At 28.1% G+C, this 19395-nt stretch overlaps 1 protein-coding gene across 1 annotated transcript; it reads left to right on the top strand.

The window, feature by feature from the left end:
* The first annotated feature begins 707 nt into the window (after positions 1–707).
* On the top strand, positions 708–9726 carry LOC129958619 (dnaJ homolog subfamily C member 4-like). Its single transcript, XM_056071218.1, has 6 exons — positions 708–1224; positions 3986–4067; positions 4797–4969; positions 5846–6019; positions 8909–8995; positions 9563–9726. Exons 1-6 carry the CDS (start codon positions 1112–1114, stop codon positions 9615–9617), a joined length of 684 nt encoding a protein of 227 aa, XP_055927193.1. The 5' UTR covers positions 708–1111; the 3' UTR covers positions 9618–9726.
* Positions 9727–19395: the final 9669 nt, after the last annotated feature.

The following is a 19395-nucleotide window of genomic DNA, read 5'->3' as shown; positions in this document are numbered from 1 at the left end:
ACTGTCCCATCGGTATGTTGTGGAAATTTGGAGAAAGGATGCTTATTCGTACTCATCATATTATTATGATTCAAAATCAGTTGGTCAATTTTCAAGCATCCTTAGTTTTTCTTTGACTCAATCCCTAGTTTTAGACGCAGATTAGCTAAACCAAACAGCAAATTTAAAAGGAAAAGTAATTTTAATCAATCTAATTTTTTTTGAATATCCCTCCCACTAAAAAAAAAAAAAAAAGAAAAGAAAAAGAAAGAAAAGAAAAGAAAAACTACAGAAAATTCTGAAAATAATAGGCCTTGTGGAAATGTTCAAAAAATAATATTGATCTACATAACTCCAGTTAGGGTGCAATTTTTTTATATCTGCTAGCAAGGAAAAAAAAAGAAATCCATACAAAAGGAACGTCAACATTTCCTGCTTAGGCGTCAAGTTGCGCAATTTGGGATTCCTCACATTCATCGATTCTTAAGATCTTAAAACTTCAGTCTTCCGTTTTCTTTTCAGTTATTTATATTTCACCGTGTAGATTCAAAGTTAGTCTTTTTTTTTTTTTTTTTTTTCATTTTACAATTATATTTGATTTTGAAACATTGTCGCACTAGAAAAAAATCACACACATCAATCTTGGATTCGAATCATGTTAAATTGCTTGAAAGAATAATTGCTGAATTCAATTGCATCATTTAGAAAAAGTGTTAGAAATTTAGGCCTGTAGTAATGGCTAATTATTTTTAAGTGGGCGAAAAATATTATGTATGTATTTGCAATATTTTGTGATATAACCAGATCTCTTAACTTAGTACGTTTTTCAATAATTCCCTGAAATGAAATGAACGAAACAGGATGGATTGTTTATTTACATTTTTTAAAGTGACTGAGTATTTGCAAGCAGATTTTTATTCCGAATTGGTGATTTATTATATGCACGAAATTATATAATTTTAAATCATAGTTTTCTTATTATTCGTTTAGATGAAATACAGCAACTTAGTGGCCTATTATATAACCAGATCATAATATAGCTAGCTGTTCCAAGTGTATTTATTAATTAACCATTTCAGAAACAATTTTTAAATGAATTTCATTTTAATAGAGAAAAATTAATCGCCGTAGGATGCAATGCAAAAGTATTTTAGTACATTCTGCAAAGATATCGGAAATTTGGTACCATTCATTCAATGTCTTTTGTGTCACTTCGAAACAATGCCGTAATTATTCTCGTTCTAGGTAAGAAATTACTGATTAATGATTGGCATTTTATAGTTTGATAATATTTCTTGGTTGTATTGTCAAATTATAAAACATATATATATGTCGTTAATCTTTTTAAAATGGTCGAGAAGTTTGTCCAAGTTTCAGGCTAAGTCTTCCTTGTGGATTTAAAAAAAAAAAATAATTCTTTTCTATTTGTGATTCCTAAGCTGATTTGAGGGACATTTTTTTAGTAATTATCAACATATGTATGTGTTTTTTGAGCATGAAATAAGTAAAATTCGTTGCATGTATGTATGTTGGTGTAATTTATATCATTTAAGCAGCCGTTACATATTTTAAAAAATTTTTATTTTGTCTTCAAAAAAGTGATAATGTATATATCCTTTATGAAGGTCAAAGATAAAAGAAGTCCATGTGAGGCTGGTTATATATTTTTATAGCCTGGTTGGTTTTACACAAAACTCATATCATACCAGTACAAAACAAATTCTTCAGCATTCACCAAGATTTGTTCTGGTGGCTTCCTGGTTAATTTCTTCAAGATAAAACTAAATGAAAAGGTTAATTGCTTAATAAATCTAGCATGAATTATCTGCATTTTTCAGAAGACGTTTACTCAGTTTCTCCGTTGTACATGACTTGAGAAATAACTTGGGCAAAATTTTTGTAAAATAGCAATGATAAAAAAGGAAACTTAATTTTCAAAATTTCTAGAAAATTTTACTGAAAATATTCATAACACCATGACTTACTGTTATGACATGTAAAAGTAAATAGAAATACAACTATTGTGAAATAATTAACAATGATCAGATTGCAATATAGGAAATACTTTAGCTGTTTCATACATACTACTTTTTAAAGTGAAAGCACACCAATAATGTTAGTTTATGAAATCAATCTTTAAGTTATATTTTGTTGAAAAAGTAATATACAAAGTCATTATTGTAAAGCCGTTTTTGTCTTTGTTTACTAAAACTGCTATCATAAAATTCAAGAAAAGAAATGAATCGGCTGTTATTTGGAAGATATTATAATACATATTTTAATTTTGAAAGGAAATGGCACACTTTTATTTTATTTTTCAAAGAAATAGTGAAATAAAAAAATTTTGTAGATTTCGAAACTTCAAAAATAAGAAAGGAAATGGCACACTTTTACTTTATTTTTGAAACAAATGGTCAAATAAAAATTTTTTGTAGATTTTGAAACATCAAAAATAAGAACAATATAATTGCTGAGCTAAATGATGAGGACAGAAGGAATTTACTGTCTGTAAAAGGTGATAATGGCGTAGGCAATTTTATATATTTAAAAAGAAGTGGAAAAAGTTAACAACTGTCTTCTTACAAGAGATTGGTGGGATTTACAGTTTTAACATTTTATAATTTAACAAAATATCTATAAAAAGAGGAGAGAGAGAAAGCCCATCATGCAGTAAGAGACATTTAACTCTCATAAATATTCTATTGGTTTAATTCTAATTATAAATTATGTATCAACAGCAAAGCAAGCAACAGTACAATCTTTAAATAAAACTGATTCATTAAGTCATTAGTACAGCATGATTGCATTTACTCTTTATAGAAATCAAAACTCAAAAATGGTAGTGGCAGCTGAATCACTTTTTTTCCCCCACATAATTTTTTTCTGGATAAAGTTTGCACGATACCAGTTCTAGAAAATTACACCATTCAGCATTGTTAATAGCGGCTAATTTCTTGAAAGGGAAATTAAGTTTAAGATTAAATTGATTATAGAATACCTCTGAAAATGTACCTATTAAGTATTCAAATACAAATAAAATTCATGATTTATTTATGTACAAGCTTAGAGCCTGTTACCTGTCTGTTATATATACATATCAGAAATAAATCTATTAATATATCTGAACTGTGTAAGGAGCTCATTGTGAATTTGTGACATACCAGAATTTTCTTATTTGAAACAAAATGGGCTCATAATTGTGAAGATCCTCAAGTAAGTATGTATAAAAATCAGTGCAGTAAAAATCAGACTGTAAATTTCTCATCTAATCTAATAGTAGAAAGCAAGTTCATTTGATACTCTTATTTTCCTCATTCATTACTTGAGATCACAAACAGCAATTTTTCATCCTATGTGTTTTCTTAACTGCTTAGGTATGTTTCATTATAAATGTGAGTTCAGTTTCATTTCCACTGCACCATTTTCTACTATTCAGTTCCATTTTTTAACATTATTATTAAATATTAAAACACATCCACACACATTAATTATTTTAAACTGCAATTTCCTATAATTTGACGCAAAGACAAAAATCAAGTTACATTTTTAATAACCTTTCTTTATGTTTGGGTTTTTTTTAATAATAATTATATTAAAACTCCATAAATACTAAGAGGGGAAAATTCTCTGAAGAATTTTATCTTAATTTTTTACACTGGAATATTGATAAGTTTTTCACCTTTATAATGTTTTTTTGGATATAAGTTGTTTTTCTTTATTAATGAAATGTGAATCTTTTCACAATACAAGTTAAATAGTAAAAATAAATTAATAAATGAATTTATGGATTGTATAAAATTGTTGGAAAACATATTAAATAATATTTTAATGTTTTTTTATTCATGTTTAATGGATATTCATTATATATGATTCATCCTCTGAATGTTGATTTTATTTTTCATGTATTTCTAAAGAAAATATTATTTTTTTCTTTTAAAAATAAAGTTTTATTTAAGCTCTTTTTATATGTGTGTTCAACTAATCCTGCTTATATTAAAATTTTCAGAAATCCATATGAAGTTCTAGGTTTGGAAAAAACTTGCTCAACTCGGGATATAAAAAAAGCGTACATAAAATTATGCAAAGAAGTGAGTTCCTTTTCTATTTCATCATATCATTTGAGTAAATAGTTAATTGCTTGTAATGTATTTATGTATAAAGTTTAGTTTTATATCCGACATGAAACATAATTTTTTTTATTCAATATATTTTTCAAATTTTTTGTTCTTGCTACTAAATGTCACTCTCTATTCATGTATTGTTTAATTTCAAAACTTGTGAAGTAATTGTGTAGTGAAAAGTTGTGTAATATTATTAACACATTTTCATGGATGAATGCAGATAATCTGCTGTAATGAAAAATGAAATAAAATGCTTGATTGCATGCATTAGTGTACTTTATTTTTTGAATTTCAAGTTTCTGTTTCACTTAATTTATTAATGAAATTGTACCTTAATAGGAGTATCATTTCAAAATATTTATTAAACTGCATTGTTTCGTTCTAGATTTTTAAAATACTTTTGTGGTGTAAATTATTGATGTAACTTTTTTCTTTAAAAAAAAAAAAAATCTTTTTAACAAAATTCTTTTCTTATTTCTATTTCTTCTTAATTTTATGTCTGAAGATTTGTATTAAACTATTTCTATTTATTCCAATTTTAATTGATTTAAATATTGGCAGAAAGATAATGACTGATTGAGAAAATACAGTGAAAATGTTTGTTTGCCTTAGTAATTTCAATTTTTTTAAAAATAAAACTTGGTGAGAAACATCAATTATCTTTAGCCTTTATGCAAATATGATTTAATCTTGCAGCTTCATCCAGATGCGAAACCCGGTGATGATTCTCAACATAAGAAATTTGTTGAATTAAATAATGCATATACAACTCTTGTAAATTCTGACAGTAGAAAACAATTTGATCAAAAATCAGACAAAGCTCCTCATAAAGTTTATCAAGGAGTATATAGGAAAGCGCATGGTCCTTTGTAAGCATATTATTTTACTTCCAATTTATTTTTTTACTGCATTTTATATTACTTTAATTTTTATAGTAAATATTTTTTAAATTGAACATATTATGAAAATAATAGAAGAAAAAAATATCTTAAATCGTTAAACTTTAATTATATTAAATTCATTGAAACCTATGTTGTGCTTTAAATAAATACATAATTTATCCTAAAATTTTGTATGTGATATGTGTGTGTGTGATTTGTATTCTTTTTACAGTTTTTGCTTGAAAATGGCTTTTGAGAATACCTGCCCTTAAATAATTTTGATACAATATGGTAATTCATTGGTTAAAAGCAGTTTTATAGTTGCGTTTAATATAAAGTAGAACTTTTAACTTATTTTCTGTAAAGCATTTGTTAATATTCTGAAAATTAAATTGAATCATTGCACTTAATAATTATTCAATTTTTAATATCATTATATTATGCTCAGAAGTAGTTTTAATTACATTATTCTAAAATTCAGCAATAATAATAATACATAAAGGTACCTCAAAATAATTAATTACTTTGTAAGATCACAAATGAAGAAAAAAGAGGTTGTTGTTTTAAATATAGAGAACCAAAAAGGAATTCGTATATGTCATGGAAGCACAAATGAAATGCTTGTACTGTGTTATTATCCTTAAGAAAAATGGGGATATTATTTTAAAGTTGATATATAATCCTACATATCTGAGCTTTTGAAAATAGTATTGGTTCTTTCTGAGATCCTCTAAAAACAAATGAAATATTCAGTTTTTATCTTTTAAAAATTTTTCTTAGTCTTCTCATTATATTTGATATTTATTTGAGCTTGAAATGTTAGCTAATTTATAATATTTAACTTTTTACATAATTGTATCACAGTGATCAAGGTCATTGGCAAAAGGAAGAAGCATGGTATGAACGTGAAGATTATAAACAGTATTACCGGCAACAAAGCTCGTCCAGGCCTCTTAAGCATCTAAGTAATAAATTGATCGTATATGGTTGTTTTGTGCTTGTTATTATTGGTTCCGCCATGTATTTCAGTGCATACAGGTAAGATATATGCATTGTTTCATCATTAAATATGCATCTTTTCATTGATAGACAATTCTACTTTTTGTCACAATAATTTTAATTATATACATTAAGGAACATTTTAACTGATCATTTTTTAAGGTCACAGTGAACATAAAAATATATAGCAGGGTGACCAGCCAACCGGGAATCGTCAGGAAATTTATTATGAAACTGGAAATTTTTTTATAAATCGGTAATTTTTATCGAACATGATAATTCGCTGGTATTATTTCATAAGAAGAATGAAACATCATTGGCAGCTAATGAAAATTAAACTTTTACTGATAGTCTAAAACAATGGGATAGAAAGATTAGCCACCATATCTAATTTATTGCATGTATGTATAAATATATAATATTTCCGCCGAAAGTGTTTTTTCAGAACGACAAGTTATCAACGTAATTAGCGAAAATGGTTTTGCATACTATGGGAAAAGGTAGCCTAACTAAAATCAGTTCCTGTTACTGTTATAATTTTAAGCTTTAATGGGTCTCTTTTATTTAAAAACATATATATGGAGCAACCCCCATCCCCCACTTTTCTTCCTTCGAACATCAAATCGATCATTGTGAGAGCGAAAGTATGAATTTTGTGTATTAATATTCAAAACTGGGTGCAAAATATTGACCCATTATTATAATTTCAAATTTTATTTTAATTAAGTAAGTATTTTACAATAATGATCCCCCCCCTCTTCTCTGAGATCTTTTTGTTGAATTATGAAGTATCGAACGTTATTGCTATTATTTCCATTTTTTTTTTCTTTTTTTGATTATGAATACGGGTTACTAAATTCTTCATTGAATGAATGCTATGGATGACATGAAATGGATGTTATTGCTAATATTTTCTTTTAACATTTAAAAAAATTTTATTTTGTGTTTGTTTAAAATTCCCACACATTCAACAAAAAATGCTCTATAATTCTAAAAATAATATTAAATTAGAAATTAATTTGTTTGGTACATTATAGGTACATATTCCTCTTGTAATTTTTTCAAAAAATTTTTAGGAAAGAGAAGGGCAACATTTTTCTAATATGGTTTGATGTACATTTAACTGTTGCCACAAAAATTTACAAATTCATACGTATTATCTTTTTTGAAGCTCATACCTCTAAAACATTTTTCTTTTTATGAAATAAAGAAAAAGATTGATAAGGACAAGTTTTCCACTTTTTTCTCTTAAGCATTGAGCCAGCGTGCAAGTGATTTTTATAAAATTTTAGTTGGTAGTTAAAAGTCAATGCAAGTTTGATTTCAATGAAGAATTTTTCATATTTTGATACAGAGATTTCATTTTATATCTGTAAATGAATTCTTTTTTCTGTTAGTAAAATTATTGTTCAGCTCTGATTGGCATGATGGTAAACAGTAGGAATAGGGAGACCTAACTGAAGAGAAACAAATCATTTCATTCTTAAGCACTCCACCAATGTGCATATATTTTTGCACTGCATTTTTCTTGAGTAAATTCGACAAACAATTCTGAGATATGACTGGTTGGCGGCTTAAAGTCGATCTAGCTGGGCATGTATCATCTAGTGTTGGTTAACATATTTGCAAAAAAAAAAAAAAAAAAAAAAAAAGAAAGGAAGAGTTTTACTTAATTGAAGCTAATCTGAAATTGAAGAGGAAAATGATGTTTTCCCTGAAAAGTAAATTGTATATTACATTGATTTTAGTTTTATATCTGTATGATGGTTTTAATTTTAATAATCAGTTTAAATGAAATTATCTATGTCCTAAATTGGAATTTTTAATAAGGAAAATTTATATATAATAGTTTAAAGTTTTATCATTTCAAAGTTTAATAATTTTAAATTATTTCAATTCTGTTTTATTTCTCAGCTTGATACTGATATTACTGTAAAACATAAGAATTTCTTTAATTGTTTTATTCTTATTCGGGTCAATTCATCTATCCTTATTGTAATTTCTGAATATATTTTATACATTTTTTTTTCTCTCTAAATGATCAATCCCATTATTTTATATTATACCGAATCAATGTATGAACTTAAATAATTTTGTGGAATGTTAGCAATACTTACTTAGCCTTAAATGACTTAAGAATATTCTAATTGTAATGAAACTCCTTTAGTCACATTAATTCACAACATGCTTAGGTTGACAAGAATTCCTTAAATCACCTAGCACATATGAATGTGAAATTTTCAGTTTGGATGGTCAAAATATTATTTTGGAGGAAGAACCCTGAAGAAGCTGTTTGTAACTAGAAAACTTTGTTGATGTGTTGAAGTACAAATTATTGGAATTTACTATGACAAAAGCATCAATAACACAACTGCTATTTATTCTCTCTGTATATTTAGCCAATTATCTGTATTTGAGGTTTTTGACATAAATACAAAGAATTTCAAAATAATGTAGACAAATAAATATATCACAATTATATATTAATATGAATATATAACTTCATTTCAATTTTTCAATATTAATGTAAATTGGAGAATTTTTCTTATTGCAGCAGTTTTTGGTAAGATGCTTGTTTAATTTACCAGTTTTTCAAATGATTATGATGAGATCAATAAGATTAAAATATAATAAATGCATACTGTTTTGTTTGTTAATACATTAATGAAATTTTTGAGTTCTGTAAAATTTACTTGTTTGTAAAAAACGTATGAAATCTGAAAATATTTTATCACCAGGAAATATTTCTTAAATATTATTCTATTATATTGGGCTGTGATAAATATTTTATTCTTAGAATTAGTTTTTTTTTTTTTTTTTTTTTTTTTGCTTTTGAAGTTAAAATAAGCTTCTGTTTAGAAATTATATACAAATTATCGCAGAATAACTTTCTTATCAATATAATAATTGCTCTTTGTTTATCATTAGCTTTGCAACTAGATATACTTTAAATAAAGTTGATGAAAGAAGTAGAATAATCAGTGAAAATTATCAAGATACTCGAAAAAATGCTTTGTAAGTAATTCTTTCGAATTTCATGCTTCAGTGTTTTATTACTTTGTACTTAAAAAAAAAGTTATCTGTGTCTTTTAAAAATGTAGACAGTATTATAAATGGCTTTTTCATTTTCTGTGTGAGAATGTATTTCAAATCACTTATATCATTTCGGAGCTTTTGATGTTATGTTTGATGCAACATTTATTTGGTACTGTTTAATTGTTAAACTTTTGAATTTAGTGTATTAATCTTGTCCTAATTATTAATCTGTTGGAATTTAGCAAACATAATAAGTATATTATGACTGCATTTTTGATGTTATTTTTGTTTCAAATTATTTGCTTAATCAATATTATAAACTAATTAATTAGTATAATGTTATTAATTTATGTATATTGAAAAATAGTATTCAGACTCATTGTACTAAGTTTAAATCGTCGACTGTTAAGGATTAAATCGTGTAATGTATGCAAAGTAAATAGAAACAACTTGCAGCAGTCTTGAGTCTTTAAAACAGCAATTTATATATATAATTATTTACGGGTTATTTTTCTCCTCGGATTTTTCATGAATCTTTACTTTCAGGGATGGCGGAAGAGAAGAACAAGTAGAAAAACTGAAAAGAAGGTGGAACTTATAAAATATTTTGTGTTAGATCTGCAACAACTGTTTAGTAATGTTAATGTTGAAAGTAGAAATTTATGAAATATTTATCATCTCTGTAAATAAAATATTATTTTACACTATGATTTTTAGTAACAGAAACCAGGTCATATATCATTTTCAGAAGAAAAAGAAAAGCAAAAAAATATTCGTGAGACAAATTTCTTTTAGCCTCCATTTGAGTAATTAACTGATGTGACCTGATTTAAAACTGCGATGAAAATTTTAATTTAATTGAAAAGAAAAGGTACTTTTTTTATTGCACATTGTAGTAGTTTTTATTCTTTGCCAGTTAACTGCGTTTGACATGTTAATCCATGTCTTCAATATTGTGCGATCAACGTGTATACACGTCCAACAGAATAAAAAATTACCATTCAGAATAAAAACTCAAAATTTTAATAGGAGGCAATACAAATGTCATTTTGTAGTATGTTTTCTTTATAATATCAGTAAGCCAGCTGTAAATTAAAAACAACAACAATTGGGTTAAATTCTTTGATATAGAAGTTATTTCTCTTACAATGTATTTCTTTTTGCAAAATGAGTTGATTATTGTCCCTAATGCGAAGAGTCTTTCCCGTACTTTATTTGTATATTGGAATCTCCCTGTACTTTATTAATATATTTGGTATTGCCCGATAAAGATTGCAAGAAGATAAATAAAATGCGCGAACTATGAAGATCCTTACAAGGGGAAGGCACGAGGTTGAAAATTCAGTTCGGGATGAGATTTAGTATAAAGGTAGTACACATTTAGAATGTTCATTCACGAAAATATTAAAACTCAATGGCCAGTCAATTTCGAGAAAATGGCCCTCAAACGTTTTGCATAGTTTATATACTAATAATGTGTCGCCGTTGCCGAAGTGGGAATAGTATAGTGGTTAAGACACTGGCGGAGCAAACAGGAGACTCGAGTTCGGTCCTGAACTAGTGTTTTTTGCTTCTTTTCTCATTTTTTTAATCATTTATTTCAAATTAATTTGACAGTTTACAAACATTTTTAATTAATATGTTTTTTATTTTTTTATGCAAAAATAAATATTTATTCATTTAATTTATGGATTACAATTTAATTTTTAGAAGAAATATGATTATAAATATGAATGCATTTTTTTATTAATTCGGAATTACTTCAATTAAATTAAAATTTAAAGATGGTTTCAAATAATATGATATTCATTTTTATATGGAAAAAAATAAATGTGTTTTCTCTTAAAATATGTTATAACTTAACAGAAAAATAATTATTTTTGTTTATATTGTTCTTGAATTATAACTATAATTTAATTTGTAAGTGTTAAAATAATTAGAAATATAATTTTAACTATCAAAATAACTATTTTTATCTTAAAATCATTAAAAGCTCTAAATGTTTGGATTTTAATAAAAAATAATTTATAATAACTCAACGAAACTGTATTTATAGCGGGAATTAAAGAGAGCAGCTTTAAAAATTAAAATTATATCCACAAACATTCAAAATTTTAATAATCGAAAAGAAAAAGTAGAAAGCAGGTGTTAAGTTTTGGAATGCATAGGCAGACGGTTCAAAATTTTTAATAACATATGATATGCTATATGAGCTGCCCGATTTTCTAAAGAAAAACAAATATTTTTGAGGAAAATGAAATTTGTTTTTTTTATCGATTCTTTAAAGTTTTCTCTTGAGGATAATCATTATTTATGAATTTTGCAAGATGCCAAAATATATCTTGTTAGAAATGTTTTTACGATAATTACCATTCTGTCTCTTGTATGTAATAAAAAATTAACGAAATATGAATTTTTATGATGTCAGTAATTTAATTAACATTTATCATCTTTTAAGTTATATATGTAATTATTTTTCCAGCTTAAAAATAAAATTATAATTCAAGTATTATGTGAATGAATATTTATTTTTGAGGGACATTTATTTATAAAATATTAATTTTTGATTGATAAAAGACTTACACATTAATTAAAACTAATTATATTTAAATATTTTTATAAGAAAAACAAGTTTATATCTAATTTTAAAAAATTATAATTCAGGTATTAAGAGAAATTATATTTATTTTTCCATATAAAATTAGTATTATATTAATTGAAATGTTTAAAATCTTAATTTAAGTAATTCTGTGTATTAAAAAAATGCATTCATACTTATATTTCTTCTAAAAATTAAATTATGAACCAAGAATTAGAAGAATAAATATTTATTTTTGCATAAAAAATGAAAAACATATTAATTAAAACTGTTTGTAAACTGTCAAATTAATTTGAAATAAATGATTTAAAAAATGGAAAAAGAAACAAAAAACGTTAGCGCAGGATCAAACTCGGGTCTTCTGTTTGCTACGCCGGTGTCTTAGACACTATACTATTCGCGATTCGGCAACGGCGACACATTTTAGTATATAAGCTATGCTAAAAGTTTGAGGGCCATTTTTTCGAAATTGATTGGCCATTGCGCTTTAATATTTTCGTGAGTGCACATTCTAAATGTATTCTACCATTATACTAAATCTCATCCCGAACTGAATTTTCAACCTCATGCCCTCCCTTTGTTAGTAATATTTGGTTCGTGGCAATAACGTGATACTTATAAATTTCTAAAAATCTTTTCTTGGATTTGTTAGCTATTTTCGGCGTTAACTTTGGTCGACCAAGTGCAGATACAAAACCTGCACATCTCTTCGGAAGACATTTCCCCAACTTTATACTAACTACTCCATCAATACTTAGATTTGCCTCTTTGGAAATTTTTAAATTTTCAATAACAATAACTTTTTCAACAATGGATTGTTAATTATTTATCTAATAAAAAAGAAATCTTATTCGTTCTATTATGATTTTTTTTCCGAAAATTTATTATGCAATGTTTATATTGCATTCGACATGTATTCACGTCATCATTTGATTTTAATTACGTATCATGTGATGGACTTTTAAAAATAAATTCCGCAGTTAACTGATTAATATTTGCCATGTTAGAAAAAATAAATAAAATAAATTTTGGAAGAACAGTTTTTAAGAACTCACACATATGAATGTTGTAAAAAGTAGAAATTTTTTTATTTCAGTTATTTTTCATTTTTAAAATTTTTTATTTGTAATTTATTACTATAAATATTATAGATTCTTGTGATAATTTTTCTGAAATTCATTATCAATAACAAGGCCAAATTAATAAATAAGCGAAGTAGGCAATTGCCTGAGGCCCCTAGAGCTCTTGGGGACACCCATGTCTCCAGATTTTTTTTTTTTTTTCCCCGCAGTATTTTTAGAGAAGTTTAATAAACAAAAGCTCGAATGTACTCAAATAAAATCAAGTATCGGTTAAATGTTAGACACTATTCTAACAGCATTTCTAATTAGTTATCATGTGAAGTTTTATATTGCTTTGTTTTATAATCCAAACTAGATATATTGCTTTATAATATGAATGGAGTCCGATTAGAGGATTGAGTAATATCTTGATTGTGTTAAAAAGTTTTTTTTCTTTACTTTAAAAAAAAAATTTGTAAGCGAGGTACTGAAGCGTTCTTTGAAATAACACCAGTTTAGCTATTTTGTTATTGTACGTTCACCAGAAGTAGTTGAAGTATCTCCGCCCTCGTCACGTGGAATCAGACGATACTATTTCGATGATTTCGGAAGGAGAAAGTGATCAGTGTCAAGAAAGGTTGCCAATTGGCGATCGTTAGCTTTTACCCTTTTTTATATTATCATTTCAGTAAGACAATTGACGAATTCCATGGGTATTGATACAATTGACTGATATTCAACATACCACACAAAATGTACATCTTTTAAGAGATTTTACCCTTAATTTATTGTCTTTTTCTAGCTGAAAACAATGGTATTATTGAATTTCCCTGATAGTTTTTAGATAACTTTTCAATAATAATAATTTAAAACGTGATAACTGTCTAACAAAATTGCAACCTATATGAAAAGTAAAACTAATTCAGAAAGAGAATTTTCTGAAATGAAAAATGATTTTAAATATAGTGTCACAAAATTGCTAGAATAAAGAATGGTTATGTGGTATTAGAATAAAGAAAAAATTAATGAGAAAATAGAAATGACATTCAGGAATTTAGGAATCCTAATGCAAAAAATTAAATATGATTTGGTAAAACGTAATAAATGTTAATGTTTTTACAAAAGGGAAGCAAAATTGTTAGTTTTATTCTATTTCTCACTTAGGTTTAAATTGTTTTTTGTTTTTTCCCCCTGCTATAAGCTTTAATGATCTTTTTCTCCTCAGTGATTTAAAATGCACCAAATCCATCTAAAATTTAAAAAAAAAAAAAAAAAAAAGCTTTTCTATTTTTCTACACCATTAGATCTTGACAACTCGTATGTCTGTCGAAGGTTTTTTTTTTTTTTTTTTTTTTTAACTCTGAAATATTTCAGTTTTGAAAGTAAGCACATTAATCAGAATCAACTTTTAAAGTAAAATTTAAAAAACCGAATGAGACTAAATTAAATGAACCCTGAAATATGAGAAATGAAATATAATAAATGGTAAAGTACACTGGTGTCATTTTAATATTATATATAAAATGTCAATCAGTTGCCAAGGAATTTTTTTGTGTTCCAGATGCAAACTTCTTATTGTATTTATTCAGCATTTGAATACTCTTAATACAAGCTAAGAATATGAATTTTAAAAAGTTTATATCAAAAACTTTCATGCTGAGAGCAAAAAGTTAATATTTAAATAACTGACTGACATTCACAAATTTAATTTAAATTTGTGCTAAATGAAGTACCATATGGATATTTATTTTATATTAGCTTGCCATATGCTGCCTGTAATGTATATAGCACTAACACTAACCACTTCTTTTAAAACTGAAATATATTTTTAAATTTTTTTAATTACTGCCTACCAAATTATCAAGCAAAATTTCTAAAAAGAGAAAGACATCAATTTTATCAATGCTACTATTTTTTTTATAAAACAATTTATTATTTCATGTGTAATCTGTGCACTAAAAAATAGATAGTTCAAGTTTTAAAATGATTACTTAGTATTTTGTTAACACTGAAATTTTGTTGCTGAAGTTGACATTTCCATTTATAAAATTTATTAAAAGTTGCAAAAAATATAAATTTGGTTTTAAATATATTGTCACGTTTATAGGCTTAAGAAGAGAACACTTTTGAACAATATCACTTTATTTAAAGTAAACCAAAGACCTCGGTTACTACAAATCAAGCTCTTATATATACATGTAGAATGTTCTAGAACATTCCTAGAACTAACTGAAAAGGAAATGACGTACAAGGATTAAGGAAATTATAATAATTGAATATTCCAGAAACTTCTGGAAGAACTGAAAGGAAAATAAATTAATAAATAACAAATTTTTTCCCGAGGATCGAACCAACAACCTCTTTGCCCGCAGTCCGATGTCTTATCAACGAGCCACGGAGACATGTGGCTAGCTTCGTTGCAATATTTTTCTTAAATTTGATAAATAAGTTACAGTTATTATTTTTCGGAATGAAAAATGTCAGAATCCAGTTACAACGAAGAATCCTGATTTAAATTATTCCAAGAATAAAAATAGTATTTAAAAAAATTGTATTACCTTTGTAATATCTAGAACTTGTTAATAAATAAAACATCAACTAGGCATTTATTCATACTGCTTGAACTGATTAAATTTTATTCAAATATTTCAAATTAAAAATAATCAAGACATTCTTAACAAGGGAAATGAAAACTGTAGGAATTAGAATTAACGTTCATCGTCATAACTATCATCAGTGTCATCATCACTAAAATTACTCTCGGTAGCAGAATCCGAATTGATGTTAAAAGAAATGTTTTCCACGAATTCTTCGACAATGCCGTCAGTTTCCCAATACTTTTTTTTTCAATATTATCGATATGCTTGCAATGTTTTTCCCATCTCATATTTCCAATATTTGTCATGGCTTCCGATGCAAGATGTCATGTCGGCAGTCGCATTTCTCTCTCAGCACGTAACGTTTAATATCCACCCAAATTAATTCTATTGGGTTTAAGTCACAGTGGTATGGGGGAAGTCTCAAAACATCCTGTCCTTGTTCTTTTAGAATTTCGTCAATGAAATATTTTTTTTCGCCACTTGCATTTGCAGCAATCGGTTCGAGTAACAACTTTTCACATTTTTTTGTCATATGGAATTTGCTTTTTTTCCAACCAGGCATGCATTTTATCCTTTTTTGAGCTTTTTGTGGCTACGGAATCCATCACTTTTGTGTGATAAGCTGCATTATCCATAACTATTACCGAATTCCTTGGAATATTAGGTAGCAGCTACTCAACTATTCATTTTTTTTAAATTATCATAGTTCAGCTGCCCGTAATGATCTCCAGTTGCAGATACAGCTTTAAATATTAATCCGGCGTTTGGAACGAAACCAGATTCTGATCCAGCATGAACCACAATCGGAGGATGACCTGAGCTATCTTTGATGGCAGTGCCGTTTTTTCATTTCTCCAAATTTTTTCGAAGGAAAGATTTCTGTCCAACCACGTTTCATCTATATAAACATTGTTCCTATTTGTTTCTCGGAATTTTTTTCATTTCCCTAAGAGAATGAAATCTCCAAGCTACAATGTGCGATCTTTCAATTAAGATCTGCCTGGTTTCTGCAACGTTTGTACTGAAAACCTGCAATATGGAGGTATTTCCATAAAGTTCCTCTTTTCCATGGAAAATTTATTCTTTCCTTCACCTCGGGAAGCAATCGAGGTAAAGATGGAATTTTGTTGTTTGCATAAAACTCATTCACAATATCAAGATTGTCCAATATTGCATTTCGAGCCTCAGCATGCTTTCGATGTTTGCCCGGAGTAGATAACTGTCCATTTGTAGAAATAGCTTCCTTTTTAATTCGCTTAATTGTTCTAAGTGAAACACCAGTAGCTGAAGCGACACCTTTTTGGGTTTGGGAAGGGGGAAACAAAAGAGTTCCAACTCTAGCCTCATCTTCACAAAATTTAGTAACATCATTTATTATATTTCTCTCTTTCGAGTGAATAGTTCGCCCTTTTAAAGACATTTTGCTACGAAGACAGCAGTTGTTTGCTTTGAAAAAGCAGTTTTTGAAATTAAATATATATTATTTATTAATAACTGTCTAGAAGAACGAAAATTATGACAGCAGACGATAAAGCAAAGTAAGTGATAAAGAGTAAACATTCGCCGTTTAGCATGCATTTAGGGTTGTCTCATTAACAAGAGTGGGGGTGTTTACACATCTTCCCCGCGATGAAATGAACTCTACCTCCAAGAAGGCGGACTGAAGTGTCTTCTAGTGAACGTAGAATATTTCAGTTTGTCAAAACTTGCTACTTAAAACTGAGTATATATAGATTAAAATTAGTTTAAAAGATATCTATTAGTTTTTGAAGTCGGGTAGGCGACAAGAGAATGCGATTCTGCCGCGAAGATATCACGACTTCTCTTTATCCTACAAGACTTAATTAGCTGATCTTTTAATTCCAATTACTGCAAACTGGGACAACTTTGCTATGTGAGGCAACACTGCTAATTCTTTAAAACAATGATGTTTGGTCCCCTACTATATTCCTGAGCTAAGCAATAAAAGTAGTAAGGATTTAATTGCACAGAAAAGACATTTAATAGCCTTTTTACACATTTTGACTTTTATCAATTGTTTGCAACTTTTAATTAGCATTTTTTGTTTTTAACTTGTTGAACAGGTGTTTGGTAGGCAACTTAATTGATTCGAAACGCCTATTTCTTCCCAAAAGCTTTTTCTTTTATTTAAATCAGCATATAATTCCATTTCAGAATCACTCTTAGCTTTAAATTTTATATCACATTTCGGTTTAATAATTTTACTTAGCGAAGTTGCTCCAGAAATCTAAGTAAAAAAGGCAATACTATGCCAATCTGACTTAGTCTTTTTCGCAATTTCTTGTTTGCTTTTTTCAAAACGAGTATTTTCCTTATTTGGTTTATATGCATACTAGTCTCTAAAAGGTACAGGTATGTTTTTCTGGGCTCGTCATTAAAAAAAAAGGCAGAAACATTAAAATTCACAGTTTATACGCATGATAATAACGAACTTTAAAAATACTTATATAAAAACAACAGCTGCCACTTTAGTTTTTAAAAAATGAATATTTATATAGGAGTGGAAGAAAAAGTGCAAAAATCTAGCCTTCGTAATTGCTCATGATTGTTGATATTCAATTGTTATTGGCAATTTCGTTGACAATATACAGGAAAGTCTAACAATATTTAGGATAAGCTGTTTTGGCCGATTCGTTAAGGTGTCTGTCGGTCATTCGAGTGGATGGATATGGGGTTGTCACTAGCTGATGCTGCTAGACGTCTCAGTGTGTCTCTTACTTGTCAAACGATTGTGGGATCGATTTCAATCCGAGGATTCTGTGTCTAGAAGGCATGTTTCAGGTTGATCACGGATAACAATACCTCAGGGAGACCGTTATTTAGTTCTTTGGCCCGAAGGAAGAGAAACAATATTGTGCCTCAGCTCATGTCAGATCAGTTTGTGACAACAGAGACAAGAATCACCGCAATTACAGTGCGAAGATGCCTTCACGATACAGGTCTATGTGGAAAACGACTGGTTGTGTGTCTCCCATTCAAGCCAGAACACAGAGCTGCCTGTTTACGTTTGACAAGAGAATATGTGTCCTCGACCAGTCAACAATGGGCTTCTGTTCTCTTCACAGGAGATTCAGGTGCACTCTAGAGTGTGATTCCAATCGTCGTGATGTGGAGGGAACAATGCACCACATACCACCAATCTAGTCACAGTTACAGAAATGGCGGAAGAATGGTTTGGTCAGAGATCTTTCTCGGTGATCGCGCTGACCTGCAGGTGTTCTATGGAGGAACTTTGATCAGTGTGAGATATCGAGACGAGATCTTTGATCCTTATGTTTGCCCATATGCTGCTGCTATTCGAAATGATTTTCTTCTAATGGACGACAATGCGTAACCGCTTTTCGTTTCCAATTTCTGTTCGGCAATTTAATTCTTAGCATGGAAAGTCGCCGACGCATTTGCAGTTAGGAATGGACACATTCCTTATTAGAACCCATTTTTGTAATGCTTCTGTGATATTTTCTCCAATAAAACTATGAAGTACCGTTTCCTCCGAGAATGGAGCTCTCTGCCAATAGTGTTTCTTTTTCAAATCGTGTTTGTGTTGGACTCAAGAAACTTTAATGTTGCATTCATTAAAGAACTGTTTAATGCACATTTTCTCTAAATTTCACAATTTAGACAAATTTCACAATTAGACACAAAAGACAGGCTGTGTCTTAACTTTTGACGGACTATATATTTCTGATTTCTAGACGCATTATGACCTAGTTGGGAAACCATAGGCTGAAAAGTATGTTGACGGTATGTTAAAATTTTTTGTGTGTACCGTGACTAATAATTAAATAGGTAGTAGAAAAGCACTTGAAAGTTATTTCCTTCGAAGAGTCATTGAGAATAAAAGTTAAATGTCTCCATTCGAAGAAAATAAGACGCCAAACTTTATAGAACAACGATGAATCCTCATTTATACAGACCGCTCGATACTTCTTGATGCTCTCCATTTCTTAAGGGAGGCAAATTCCTTAATTTTGTATTTGATGGGAAACGATAAATCCTTTGGAATTACTTCTGCAACAAATCAAATTGAGTTGGGTGGTACAAACAAAACAAAACAACCAGAGAAATAATGTAGAGAGCGATATCTCTCTCAATTTC

Source organism: Argiope bruennichi, chromosome X1 (assembly GCF_947563725.1).
Source record: "Argiope bruennichi chromosome X1, qqArgBrue1.1, whole genome shotgun sequence".
NCBI classification, from domain to species: domain Eukaryota; kingdom Metazoa; phylum Arthropoda; class Arachnida; order Araneae; family Araneidae; genus Argiope; species Argiope bruennichi.
Note: the sequence above shows the minus strand (reverse complement) of the source record. Positions and strands in the feature narration are given on the sequence as shown.